We start from the raw sequence: 14,373 nt of genomic DNA on the forward strand, positions 1-14,373 counted from the left end.
TTGCCGGGTGAAATCAAATCGCCGGCAGATCATGCTGGGTTTACCCAGTCTATAGCTTAACCAGATTCAAAACTCGAGTTTTTTTTATTCCAAGTCTATTAACTTTCAATAAATTCTAGATTACTTAAAATTTATACTTAAAATAAATAGCTTTATAATTTAAAACGAGACTTGAACCCACATCCTTTGGGTTACAGGTCAGATTCTTTAACCATTAGGGCATACTGTGACTTAGACCAACTGCCCCATAAAGATAAAATTACAAAAGTTTGAATTTCTCAGAGAACCATACATTTATTAAGTAACCAAGTACATTAACAATCGCATTTCCGTTGTAGCATCAACACTGAGATTGGCCTTTCAGTGTCTCTTTCTGTCCTTTTTTCTAGTTTCTCTCATTTATCTTGCTTGGCTACAGTGGATGTCTACAACTTGAAGTCTGCACTCTGTCCCTTTTTTCCAAACTGGCTCATTGTCTCTTGTTTTAAAGCTCTCCTTTACAATGGCACCCTCTTCATCACTTCTGCCAAGGCAGCAACTCATGGCTCTGTATGTCGCCCATTTCAAAAAAACATGCTTTCGATGACTGCGATTCCACTAGGAGCTAAACAGTCATTTAGTATGAATCTAAAAAGACAGACACTCCACTGAGATTCCATCCTCAGCAGACATCTTTAAATTAACGAGCACATACAGTATATGCAGCCAGAACTACCTTCACTGCACATAGAAAGATAATGAGATGAAGACAGTCTGATAGAAGAAAGATGAAAGAACCCAGGCAAATAAAAAGTAAGATGGGATTGGTGGGAGGGCATGAGCGTATCATGGGACGTTGCCTTAAGCCCAGTTCACACTGACAGTGACTGCAACAAAGTGACCGGAAATCATTAATTTTCAGTGAAAGTTAGGACGTTCTAAAAGTCCAGTAAAGTTTAGAAAAGTTTAACTTATTGAATATGAAAAGCAATGCGATTTGGTGTAAGTTCATGTTACTGAGAACGACTGCACTGTTCTGTCAATGCTTTGTCTCTGAACACATACAGTGATATAATAATGGCTGCATAAGATATTCATCATATACACAATCTTAAAAATAAAGGTTCTTTACTGGCATCTATGGTTCCATGAAGAACCTTTAACATCCATGGACCCTTTCCATAGCACAAAAGTTTTTTCTATTATGGAAAATGGTTCTGCAGATTATAGAGCGCTGCAGTGAGGCAAAAACATGGAAGCAAGTTAGCATTTTAGTCCTTCCAGTTCCATTGTCCTGAAGTCAATGTTTTTTTGGTTAACACAAGCTCAAGTTATTTTCACATTTTATCTATGACATAAAATACCCCATTGTGATTTTTAAGGAGCTTTTACTTGTCTTTTAGGCATTTGCTAACAAGTGGCTAAAGGACTACAGAAAATAAACATCATCAGCTGAACAGGTAACTCATCTACTCACTAGATGCTTTCACAGCTTTGTTGTGTTCATAATCACACTCATGCAAACTACTGTAACACAAACTGTTTTTAAATAAATATTGAAAGAGTTATCAAAAGCTTGTGGTGGCGTCATGCATTTGCAGTGTAGTTTTATTTAGCTTTTTACATCTAGTGATTGTATTTAAGCTTCAAAATTCATTATGAATTTGTTTATTTGTGAAGATTATCATAATGAACAAAACATGAACAAATCAGAATGTAAGAATCATTAACTTTTGTTGGTCAAAGAGCTTATTTTCTGCATTAATCCAAAAGTCAATATGAACAAATCCTATTGGGTTTTTTGTCATGGGAAAAAGAGTGATGATAACTACCTGGTTGGCCTACAAAATTATGCCATCACACATTATAATGTTTCTGAAAATTCTTTGGGAAACCCAAATTGGTTCTTCTATGGCATCACTATGAAAACACACTTTTAGAACTTTTATTTTTAAAAGTGTATATCTATGCGAACATTTTTATAAGCTATGGCCAGTAATGTAGTCTACCAATAGCATTAGGGCATCCTGTGGCACTAAAGCCTACCAACAACCAACAATAAAGTGGTTTCCAGTAGGGCTGGGTAAAAAATATCCATTTCTCGATTTTAATCGATTCCCATTTTTTACGAACCGATATCGATTCTTAAATCCCAAGAATTAATTAGTCTAGTCTGCTTTCAATTGATGAATGAACAGAACATGTAGCATGCCTCCCATCCAATAAATCGCAATAATCTTTGTGCTTTGTTAATTTTAATATGAAACAAAGTCTCAGATTTCAAATGACGTCCATCTTATTATGAGATTTAAACAATAAATACCGTTTTGGTGCTGTTTAATGTGACCTGACAGATCACTGTAGTGTAGCGCCTCAATTAAAGAGAAGCGGCAGCACGGAGCGCGTGTGAATATCCTCTCCTCCGCTTTAATACCAGTTACAGTGCGAAATAAACACAAATAATCATCTGAAGGTATGTTAAAAGATACAGTACAACTTACCGAAATCCGTATAATGTCTCATGTAATCGCTCAATCAGTGTTTCAACCGCGGAAAGACGTCAATAAAACAGCCTGTAAACAATGTCAGGTAACATCACATTTACCTCAGAACAAACATATTCAGTGACCATAAACTCATTAGTAAGCTAGAAAAATTAACTCTAGAGAGCAGCATTGTGATAAATATATGCACCATCACATATTCATTATAATGTTTTTAATTTTTTATGTTATAATTTTAATGCAATAAATTAATTTAATGCATGTTTGAATAAATCAGTTATGACAGCCAAGATTTAAATGTTTATATTTAAAAAAAAACTAAAAAACCTGAATTGGAGTAGAAATATGATTATGTAATTCTAAACTTTATTTATTATAAAAAAACTGTATAACTTAAGTGTTTGTATATAAATAAGTTGATTTTAATCTTCAATATTACAGTAATGTAGTACCAACTGACTCCCATGTATAGTTTACAGCATTAGTTAAGAGATTGTTTTCCTCTAGAAAATTTGCCATGTACTGTATCTGATATATTACATCCGTTAATACATTAATACATACATATATTAAATCAAATCGAATCGCAAGCATGTGAATAGACCAATTTGGTGTTTGCAAACAGCGATGACGGTTTTTTGTGGGCGGAGCCTAGCTGGTTGCAGAAAATGAAAGTTGAGCAGTAGAAGTCTATGGAAGCCACGAAATAAAAGAATAAAAAAAGTTAATTTCGAGTTTATATCTCACAATTCTGACTTTTATTTCTCGCAAATCTGAGTTTACATATCACATTTCTTACAAAATAAAACAGAATTGTGAGATATACTCGTTATTCTGTCTTTTCTGAATTGCAATTTATCCCGCAATTCTGACTTTTCCCCCCTCAGAATTGTGAAATAAACTCACAATTGCGAGTTATAAAGTCCGAACTGGGAGTAATAAACACGCAAATGCAAGAGAAAAAAAAAAGTCAGAATTGTGAAATAAAAATTATTATGTTTAAAAGTTATCTATGTAAAATATTATAGGTTTAAATTATTTTAATTATAATTGTTTCATGCTGTATGTATGTATGTCCTCTGAACTGCATATGTGAATATTATGTAGAGACTTACTGTTTACATCAAATTCCTGCTTTAATAGTAGACTAATCCTTGCAGGTGTCATCAATCCAGTCTGTGAAACGTCTCTGTTTATCAACGATGGTTTTCTTTAAAAATGAAGACTATATTTTTTGCATTCCGATTCCAACATCCAGAGGCACAACAAAACATTTTTCTCTTATTCTGTGGATTTTTACACATTTTTCTTCAATAGCTTCAACTATTTTTCTGCAACCAGTATGCGCGCGCAGCTGCAAGTGACGTAATTGTGACGTCTGCTCCAAAGTGGTCTATAGAAATCGAATCGAATCATGAAAATTGTGTCAATACCCAGCCCTAGTTTCCAGAGATTAAAATCACTGTCGATGTGAATGCAGTTTTACAGCTAATGGTGTTTGAGCCATTATGATGCATCCACATAAAACAGGGACTGAAATATGTAGTGTCCCGCAACCAGATCAGAGGAGTTGTGGACGGCTGACGTGGACGATCTCAGAGAAAAACATAAAAGAACAGAGCATGCCATTGTTTCAAGGCCTCTCCGGGTTGCCTGAGGACAGCATAGGCCAGACTACTTTTGTCGAGGTAACAGTGGGCAATAGTAATAACAGTGCACTGTCCAAAATGAATATATTGTGAAAAAACAATCTTGGTTTTCTAGCCTGCATAAAATAATGACTAAGACCAAGCAAAAGCCTTTGCCAACTGTCTATATCGACTGTCAAAAAATCGTAATTAGATTTTTTCACCAAATCATACACAACAAGTAAGTGGTAATTTTAATTTGGCTGGTGCCTAGTTACCTTCTAACAGCAAATCATTTATGAGTACTGTGTGAACAACTAATTAATATTCATGAGCCAGGGTGATAAAGTTTATAAAGCATCCCACTAAGTTTAAGATTTCCAACTAAAATCCTGATCCCAAAACCCATCTATACTCATACTGTTCCCGTCTTCTTCATCTTTTTCTTGCTTCCTTTAAAATGATCACAGTCTGTCATACCACTCTAACTCTGTCTGCTTTTTATCCCTGCCAATCTTTGATTTATCTGTCAAATCCATTTTCAGAATTGCTATTATCTGCTCCATAAATCCACAGTCACTGAAAGTATAACTGGAAGCTTGACAAACATAAACTGTGGACTGAAACGGACCACAATATAAAGAGCAGATATTGGGAATACAGACACCTAGAGATAAACAATGCAATTGCTCTACAGTTACAGGTCAGCCAGCAAACCCTTGGTCTTGCCTTCTTAAAGGGACAGTTCACGTAAAACCCACAGGACTTGTGACTTGCTTGATTAAGGCTGCATTTACATGGTTCATGTGACCCAATTTCCTCCCATGTGGCACAGATCGGATATAGCCCATGAGCGTATAAGCAAGACAAAAGCAAATGGATTTCAATATTCTCAGATCGGTTTCAGGCCTCATTCATATGTGGAAATAAATCTGATTGTGTCTGCCCTGTACGTGGACAGATCGGATATTGCCATACGACAGTCATACGACATTGAAAAAGCGACGGTGGCGAATGACGTCAACTCAGGTGGAAACCAACCATGATCACATGACTCTTTTCAGTGGTGCAATGGAGGACAAAGTCTCAACCCAGTGGAATCATGCTGAAGTTTTGTGTCATTTGAGACTTTGGGGTTAAGAGAAAGTGACCTTTAAAGATGGTGTGTAAAGCTTGTATTATCATTTCTTCTGCATCCATTGCAAATCGTGCCATTTTTACGTATTTTTCAGCCTAGGCTTACCTGGTCAGTATGTCTACCTTGGGTTGTTTCGCCAAGTGTATAATGTAAATGCAGATATTGGATAGGAGTCACTTTTAAAAGATGTAAGCTGGTCATCAAAAAATAAATAAATAAAAAAAAAAATGGAGATAGTCAACAAATCAGAATTGAGCTTCAAGACCAGGGGCCGGATTCACAAAAATCTTCTTAAGAAAGAAGTTGAGAAAATTCTTATGATAAATTCTAAGAAGATCATAAGAATGTTCCTAAGTGCAATTCTGAAAAAATTCTCAAGAAACTTTCTTAAGAACCTCTATAATTTTTCTTGAGAAGAAAAGTAAAGGCTTTGGTGTTATTTGATTAAAAGGTGGGTATTGCTGAAGACTCACTGAATGAAAAACGAATGATCGATCGGTGTCACTTCAGTGTACTCGTCCACATATGGTACTAGTAGTACTATGTATTAGGCAGGGGCGTTTCCTCCGAGGAGGCAAGGGAGGCAGTGCCTCCTCAAAAAAACCGGATGAGAAAATAATCGATATTACAAAAATAAAACAATGCAAATGTTACAAAATTTGACATCAAAAAGTGTAAAAGTCACTCTTTTTTCTAAAGAATACTGACCAACAGCGACACCCGCAGGTGAAGTTACAGCGGGAGTCCACATCTCTTGTGCCTCCCTTCAGCTCATAGAAGCAAAGCAGAGCCCCCAAAGCGTGCTGTGGGTTTTGTAGGGGGGTAATAGAGAATGAATGGGGGAAAGTCACGTGAGAGGAGGCAGTGCCTCCATCGCACTATGATTGGATATGATTGTTACGATTGGACATGATTGGTTTGTGCGATAAATCCCGCCTCTTGTTTTCGTGAGCGTTCTCGACGAATCGGTCTGAATGAAGACAGTGATGGTGTTAATGGGAAGTCTAATTAAAAAGTAAGTAAACAACTGTCACTTAGATATCACTGCTTTATTTCATGTCAAAATCAAATGAAATCAAATCGAAATGGCCTGAAAACGATGATGGTGACTATGGGGGTTTTTAGTGAGCAATCAGCGTGGTGAAATTAAAGGTACATCTTTGTGTCTTGTGAGTGAGTGACCAGTGTATACTTGCTTGATGACTGCTGAATATGTATTGACTATTAAAACTGCCTTTAGTTATTATAAAACTGCATAAAAACACTAACTTGATGAAATTTATACTTTGGTTTTAATAGTGTAAAATAGTGTAAAAATACAAAATAGAATTGTATTTGGTCCCTCTTTTTATGTAATGTTAACTTGAAAATTGTGTAACAGGGACATGAATGAGGATGTTGCCTCCTCATTTTAAAACACCACCGCACACCACTGGTATTAGGCTATATTTAGCTAGCTAGTATTATGTTGTAATGCTTAATATTTGAAACAACCCAATATATTCATTAAACGTCTTACATTTGGTTAATTAAGACAGGTTGGAGGTTATCCTAACTTTAAGTTATTTATGATTCTATTCTATGACTTTTGCCTCAATAAACTTCTAATTTCTGCTTAGTAATAGTTAGTAAGGCAGTTCTTAAGTTTAGGTATTGGGTAAAGGTTAAGGGATAGAATAAGGTCATGCAGAATAAAGCATTGATACATGCTCTTTAAATACTAATAAACAGCCAATATCCTAGTAATATGCATGCTAATAAGCAACTAGTCAATAGTGAGAATTGGACCCTAAACTAAAAAGTTACCTTATCTTTTTTCTTAAGTTAGAAAGTAAGAAGAAATTGGTAGTTAAGAAAAATTTTATTCTTCAGAATGTTTTGTGAATCCAGCCCCTATAGTGTAAATGCGGCCTTTATGAACCAATACTCGAGAATTGACTTGGACTTGAACTGCATGACAACACATAGGGCAACACGAAGATAGCAGTCCTGCATCAGTGATCCAGACAGCAGGAGAGAGATTGCAGCTCAGCAGTGTGCTGGCTCATATAGCACAATTTTACAAAGGTACGCAAGTTAAGAACCTCCCTCTGGCTTCCTGAAGTGCCCAGTTGAACCATGAATATTTATACCACTTAAAAACTGAAAGATAAGTGAGCAAGCAAGATAGAGCAACTTTTTATTGCTGTCTTTCATTGCAAAAAAACCTACATTTTATTCACTAACCAATCACAGTCCAGTTTATGCAGACATTCAATGTGCTGAAATAGCACAAATATGGCAAGTAATTTAGGATCATTATAGCTTGCACCTTTTTCACAAAACTCAGCACTATGTGCCTGGTTAAAATTGAGCTTCAACAGAAACCACCCACACCTGCTAGTATTACATTCTATGGTCTCATGACCAGTGGTAAAAATGTGAGACATTCACAGAAATCATTCTAATATGTTGCTTTGGTGCACAAGAAAAAAGTCTTATCGATGTTGAAAACAGTCATACTGCTTAATATTTTTGTGGAACCTGTGATATCGTTAAAAAAATTGGAAAATAATTGTTTTTCCTACTGACCCAAAGCTTTTGAATGGTAGTGTACTATATTACAATCACGAGTACTTAAAGGGTTAGTTCACCCAAAAATGAAATTTCTGTCATTAATTTCTCACCCTCATGTCGTTCCACACCCGTAAGACCTTCGTTCATCTTTGGAACACAAATTAAGATACTTTGATGAAATCCAAGAGGTTTTTTATCCTCCATTGAAAGCAACGAAATTACCACATTCAAGGTCCAGAAAAGTAGTAAAGACATCTGTCTTTCTGCTACGCTATTTTCATTGCAGCGCTTCCAGGTTCAATGTTTTTACTACTTTTCTGGACATTGAATGTGGTAATTTCTAGGGGTGTGACGAGATCTCGTCTCACGAGATCTCGCGAGACTAAAATGTGACAAGATTTCTCATCGAGGCGAAAAGTAGTCTCGTGATGTTGCCATGACAGAGTGTTAGGATGATTAGGAAAGAATATGCCACCACTACATTTACATTACGCCTCCACTGTCCTTTTGCTTTGTATTTAAATAAAAAACATTTAATTCAGTTGGATAACGGTCGCTGCTGCTCCATATTTACAGAGTTACGTGCGATCGTGAAAGTGAAAGTAAACGCGAGCGCGCATTCAAATGCGATTGAATACCCCGCATTTTGAAAACGGCTCCTTGATGAATACAGATATATGTCAATATGAAAGCTATTTTAGGTTGGGCAGTGTATTTGTATCCATCTCTTAGCTCTGTATCAAAGAAAAATGTGGTCTTATTTGCACTTTGAATATTGAGTGCGATTATAGTTGCACTTATTATAAAGTGTTACCATAAAAATGAATAACAGTTTTCTCTTAATCTTATTAAGCACAAACAATAAAGTTTCATTTGTTAACATTATTAATGCACTGTGAATTATCATGAACTAACAATGAATGACTATTTTTATTAACTAACAACATAAACAAAGATTAATAAATACTGTAGCAAATATATTGCTCATTGTTAGTTGATGTTGGTTAATACATTAATGTTAATAAATGAGACCTTATTGTAAAGTGTTACCATTTTTATTTATACTGTTTTATTTCTATGATCAGTTTGTGGAAAGGAGTTCAGTTAGGAGGTCTAAAGTTGTAGAAGCTCATAAATCATGTACAGTAAGGTCTGAAGAGACTGAAATCATACAGAAGAGAAGTCAGTCAGTTGAGTTTGTGGCAAAACCTTTTACAGTGCTTGAGTATTGTTGTCTTTTACTGCATATGATAATTCATACTCAGAAAGTAGAACTGAATGACATTCATTACAAGATGATTAGTTAAAACATTTCAAATACACCTGCAGATTATTTTTTCTAGTCATATATTTCGCCATTGAAGATTTCTTAAAAATAGTGTGTAAAAATCTTGTCTCGTCTCGTCTCGTGAGATACCTTTCTCGTCACACCCCTAGTAATTTCATTACTTTCAATAAAGTGTAAATAAAACCTCTTGGATTTAATCAAAATGTCTTAATTTGTGTTCTGAGGATGAACAAAGGTCTTACGAGTGTCGAACAACATAATGACAGAAATTTCATTTTTGGGTGAACTAACTCTTTAAGTCAGTTATTTCTTTATAAATGTTTCAACAATGATTTTAGACATATAGACAATGGCCTAAATCAAATCTCTTTTTCAAATATAGAGAGAAGCAGGTAAGTTTACCTGTACTACAAATCATTGCTAGACTGCAAAACTGCCCAAGTCAACTTTGTCATTCTGTAATAATAGTAAATGTCAGACTTTACTTAACAGCAAATGCCCTATTCAGACAGGACAAACCAAATTACAAGTTTTTCAGCTAACTCAGGGGTCCTCTGAGAAATCTAATGCTGTCTGGGTAGGAATGTCTGTGATTGCAGCATATTTTTCACAACGTCTCCCCTCATTTATTTTGACCTTTGTCAAATACCTTAACTAAAGCCAAATCTTCTTATTGTGCTTCCTGGTGCACATTCATTATGGATTGAGACCTTTTTGCTAACACTCTAGGTAAAATAACAGTTCAATTACTGCTGGCATCTAATTTGATGTCGAATGAATGAATTCATTCCCTTAATTATATACATAAATGTTGTAATTATATCACATATATAATTTACTTTACTTTGTTTACTTTAATGGAATTCAGGATGACCTTCAATAACACCCAATTCCAGACAGAGACCCCTATTTTAACCTAAAACCAACAGACATCGCAATCAGCATATGAAATCCCAGACGTCCTCTGTCAATAATTGTAACTCAAATGCCATTGGGAAAAGGAATGCTGTCTAAACAGTCGAATATCTGAAAAACTCAACTTTCTTAGGAGTACAGGATCGGCCAGAGGGCAATGTTTACATAAACACAGAAGGGAACCAGGCTAGAACACTTTGTAACAGGCACTTTTGCAAAGAAATAAAGCCGATCCCTTACTTTCCTGAAGACATACAGCACACACACATCCATTTGAAACTGTTTCTGCCTCCCCAGCTGTGGGTTGTGGACTCACCCTGTCAGAACGACCACAAAGTCCATTACGTTCCAGCCGTTGCGTAGGTAAGAGCCTTTGTGAAACACAAAGCCCAGGGCGATGATCTTAATGCCGGCCTCAAAGCAGAATATTCCGATAAAGTAGGGCTCTGTGTCGTCCTGCAGGAAGAGAGAGCAAAAAGAAGGACAACTTGTTTTTTGTGTGTCTGAAAGAAGAGTGTGTCTATTGATGCATGGATAAAAGATTGAAAGCAGAATAGAGAATATAGGTTGTAGCTTTCACTATTTTGCATGACACACAGAATAGGTCAAGATGCATGGATTTGCACTGTGGTGGGGAAGGTGAAGATGTGACATGGACTCAATCCATTGTAAGTGCATTACAGGGTTGCATTATTAAGTGCATTATTGTTAACTAAAACTATTAAAAAGATTTCTGTTAACTGAAATAAAGCTGAAATAAAATAAAATATAAATATTAGTCGGAAAACAAAGTAAAATTAGAAATGTTGCCATGGCAATAAACTGAAGTTTATTATATTTTATTATATGTTTATGTTTAACTGGAAATAAATAAAAAACAAAACTAAAACTAAACAAAAACTAAAACGGAAATAAAAAAAACATATATTAAATCTAAATAGCGATTTGAAAAGGAAAAAAAAGGGGAAAAAAAGAAAATATAATTACATAAAATTACTACAAATTAAACTAAAATTAGCTTATATAAAATAAAAGCTAATTCAAAATATTAATAAAATTATATTAAAACTAAAATAAAAACTAAAATAATACTTTAAACACACTAAAGAACAAGTCAAAAATGAATTTAAAATAAATGTTTATATATATATACATACAATTAAATATTTTATAATAATACATTTAATTTTAAAATGTTTTATATGCTATTAGTATTCTACATTCTATATTCTATCTTACTTCTTAGAGAAACTGGAAGAAATATACCAAGTATAACTTACTAAATCTTTAGAAGAATGTACTTAAAGAGATTCAGCCCTGGCTACTGGATGTCACATTGCTTTTGAACTCCTTCCCATTAAAGTCACCAGAGCCCTAAGGCTCTACAGGCACTTACACCAGACTAACCTCTCCAGAGCTCTGCTCTCCGAAATCCCTCCCACTTTATGAGTGCAATTATCAACCCCGCTCGCAAACAAGTCTTCTTATGGCCCTCTTTTTGATGGGAACCTTATCCTAGCAATATAATTCTTTATGGTAGTCTTCAATAACAACAGCATGATGCCATTTTGTGATGATAGTTTGGTACAGCAAGGAAAACGCTGCACTGTTAAATCTTTCTACTGTCTGTAAAAATAACTGTGCCTTTGGGCAATGCATTATATAACATTCCATTAGCAAACACAAGAATAATTAAACAAACAAAAACTAATTTTATGTTGAATACTCCCTTAAGGTGCCCAAAGCTAAATCACACTCTATTGGTGTATATTTTTCCAATAATAGTGTAATTATCGTTGTGGTTCTAGACAGCACCTGTCTTGTTGTATCTATGAAATCATTTGGCAAAATTGTGCTTGCGGGAGCAGATGTGAGGCTGTGCATAACGGATGATTTATGGGAACGGAGAAATGAGTGAGCGTGGCAGCAGACAGCATATTTCAATCTATTATGTATAGATTCAAAGAGTTTATTAATAATGAACATCCTGTATGTAGTGTTTGGGTATCAGGGGGCCAGTTTAGCTCTGCAACAGGTAGGGAATTGGTTGCGTCGCAGTGTTAACTAAACAAGCCGTTGATGAATTTGACAGGTTGAGGCTGAACCCTCGCTACAGGAAACAATGAAGACTAAAATAACTCTTCAGTCAAGCACTGCCTCTATCTGGGATAAAACACAAGCCCTTAAAAGGATAGTTCACGCTAAAATGAAAATTAAGTCACCCTAATGTGGTTCTAATGCAGTAGGCCTATGTCCTTTTTTTTTTTCAGACCACAAAAGGAGAATTTTTAAAATATGTCCCCCTCGCACACATAATGGCAGTGAATTTCAAGATCAATAAAACCATGACATGAAATACAATCCATGTACTTTTTTCTCTGAAGTGAATATATATATGTTGTGTTCGTCACAACAAGAAGTTATCGCATTCACATCTGTCAACTGTCATTCTGACTGTCATCTGTCAACCCGGAGATATTTAACTTGGTGAAGAAAGTACAAAGATACTTTTGGGGGATGTCTATGAGTTGTATTACATGTCGATGTTTTATTAATCTTGATCTCTCATAACTGGTGTGCTTCTTCGTAGTGAGTCAGAGTGAACCACTTTTCTAATAGATGGTCATGAATGCGCAGTAGAGCACGGAAGACCAATGGACAAGGTCAGAATTTTCGTTAAATAACACATTAAATTTTGGTTTGTTTTTCACAAAACCCTATTGTATACACTTGGAATTAGAGTTGTCAAAAGTGCCGACTTCCAGTTTTAAAAATGTGGCGCTTTGAGCGCTGTTGAGCGTATTTGTAAACACCTCTGATTGGCCATTGTGTTCATGCGCTCATCAGATATGTCTGTTATTGGCTACAATGATCAACGCACAGGAGCGTCTGAAAGCACACGGAAGTGTTTGAATTTGAAAGCGTTTTCAAAGGCGGAAGCGTTTTAAAGCAGGCGTCTATCAGCAGACTGGTCCACGATAGACGCCTGCTTTCAAACACCCCCGTGTGTATCTGTGTAAGCGCTCGGCGAAGAGCACCATTGATGAATATTTACAACATTTGTGCGATGATCATTGAAGCCAATCACAGACATATCCGCACATCAACACAATGGCCAATCAGAGGTGTTTATCTGCTCAACAGCACTCAAAGCGTCACATTTTTAAAATTTCAGTACCAACTTGGTACCGAAGTTGGTACTTTTGACAACTCTACTTGGAATATATGAAATGTGTTGCATGGAACCATTCTGTGTGTCACAGTTGGTTGAAATGCAGGAAAAAAAAAAGTTTTGTAAATAAACAATCTGCTGAATCTATTTGCAGCAGTTAGTTTATTTACAAAACTCAAATAGGTAACAGAAAATCTCAAGAAATCTCGGAATAACCCATAGACTGTAAAAAAGGAATAACCACAGGAATGGAACAACCTGCTTAGTAAGACAAATAGCGAACAAAGATTGACTGAAAACAAGCACAATATATGCAAGGCTGAAATGATTTCTATCAGCTGGTAAGTTGTATGTACTTGCTGTATTCAGTAGCGATGCATCATACACTACGATATGGTTTGATATCCTCCGACTGGATGAAATCATAGTATGAAGGTGAGTAAATGACAGAATATTCACCCTGTGGTGAAAATCAAGTTTGTAATGTTGTTTATATGTTTATGTGGTGTTTTTAATATACTTTAAGACAAACCATGTGCAAATTCATTAGTCAAGACCATTGCTAAGTATTTTCTCCTTAAAACTGCAGTTTTCCAAAGACAGTCTCACAAACAAGGTTTAAAACCGCCCGTTTTCTTCCTTCACAAACATGTAACCAATCCCGTCATTGTGTGAGGCGGAGCTTTTCTCCACTGACTTTTCTAAAGATGGCAGCTGGAACATTTGTGTAACATTAGCAACACATTACTAGGTGTTTGATAACTGTGGCGACCAGGGCGGGCGAGAGCCGTGAGGGAACGGCGCGAGGCCGGTGACGCGAGTGATAATGAGCATCACCTGGGAGGCGCACCGGCCTTGAGTCCCTCACGGAGGAGCTCCGGGAGCATAAAAGGAGGAGCGACGACCGTGAAGGACGAGAGAGGACCAGGCCTGGACTTTACGCTATGTTTTATTATGTTTGTGTGGCCGGCAGATGTCCACGAGGGTCTGCCGGCATTACTTTCGTTTTGTTCTTTGTTTATTTTGGTATTAAAGATTTGTTCAACGTTCAACAGTTCGGGCGGCGCGGGAGTGTGAAGACCGCGAGAGGCTGCCCGAGGCAGTGGTACTGGATCCTTGTGAAAGGTGGGACGGAGACCCGGACGCCGTGCTCCTGGGACAAGGAATATTTACTCCTGGGCCGCGGGATATTT

General features: G+C 36.2%; 1 protein-coding gene across 10 annotated transcripts in view; it reads right to left on the reverse strand.

The window, feature by feature from the left end:
* cacna1bb (calcium channel, voltage-dependent, N type, alpha 1B subunit, b) overlaps positions 1–14,373 on the reverse strand; it is a 178,258-nt gene that overhangs the window by 153,035 nt on the left and 10,850 nt on the right. For all 10 annotated transcript variants that reach the window (XM_048166481.1, XM_048166478.1, XM_048166473.1 and 7 more), the window contains exon 4: positions 10,325–10,464. In XM_048166481.1, the coding sequence (XP_048022438.1) occupies positions 10,325–10,464 (140 nt within the window). The remainder of the gene's footprint in view (positions 1–10,324; positions 10,465–14,373) is intronic.

The sequence above is a fragment of the Megalobrama amblycephala genome, linkage group LG18, assembly GCF_018812025.1.
Source record: "Megalobrama amblycephala isolate DHTTF-2021 linkage group LG18, ASM1881202v1, whole genome shotgun sequence".
NCBI classification, from domain to species: Eukaryota; Metazoa; Chordata; class Actinopteri; order Cypriniformes; family Xenocyprididae; genus Megalobrama; species Megalobrama amblycephala.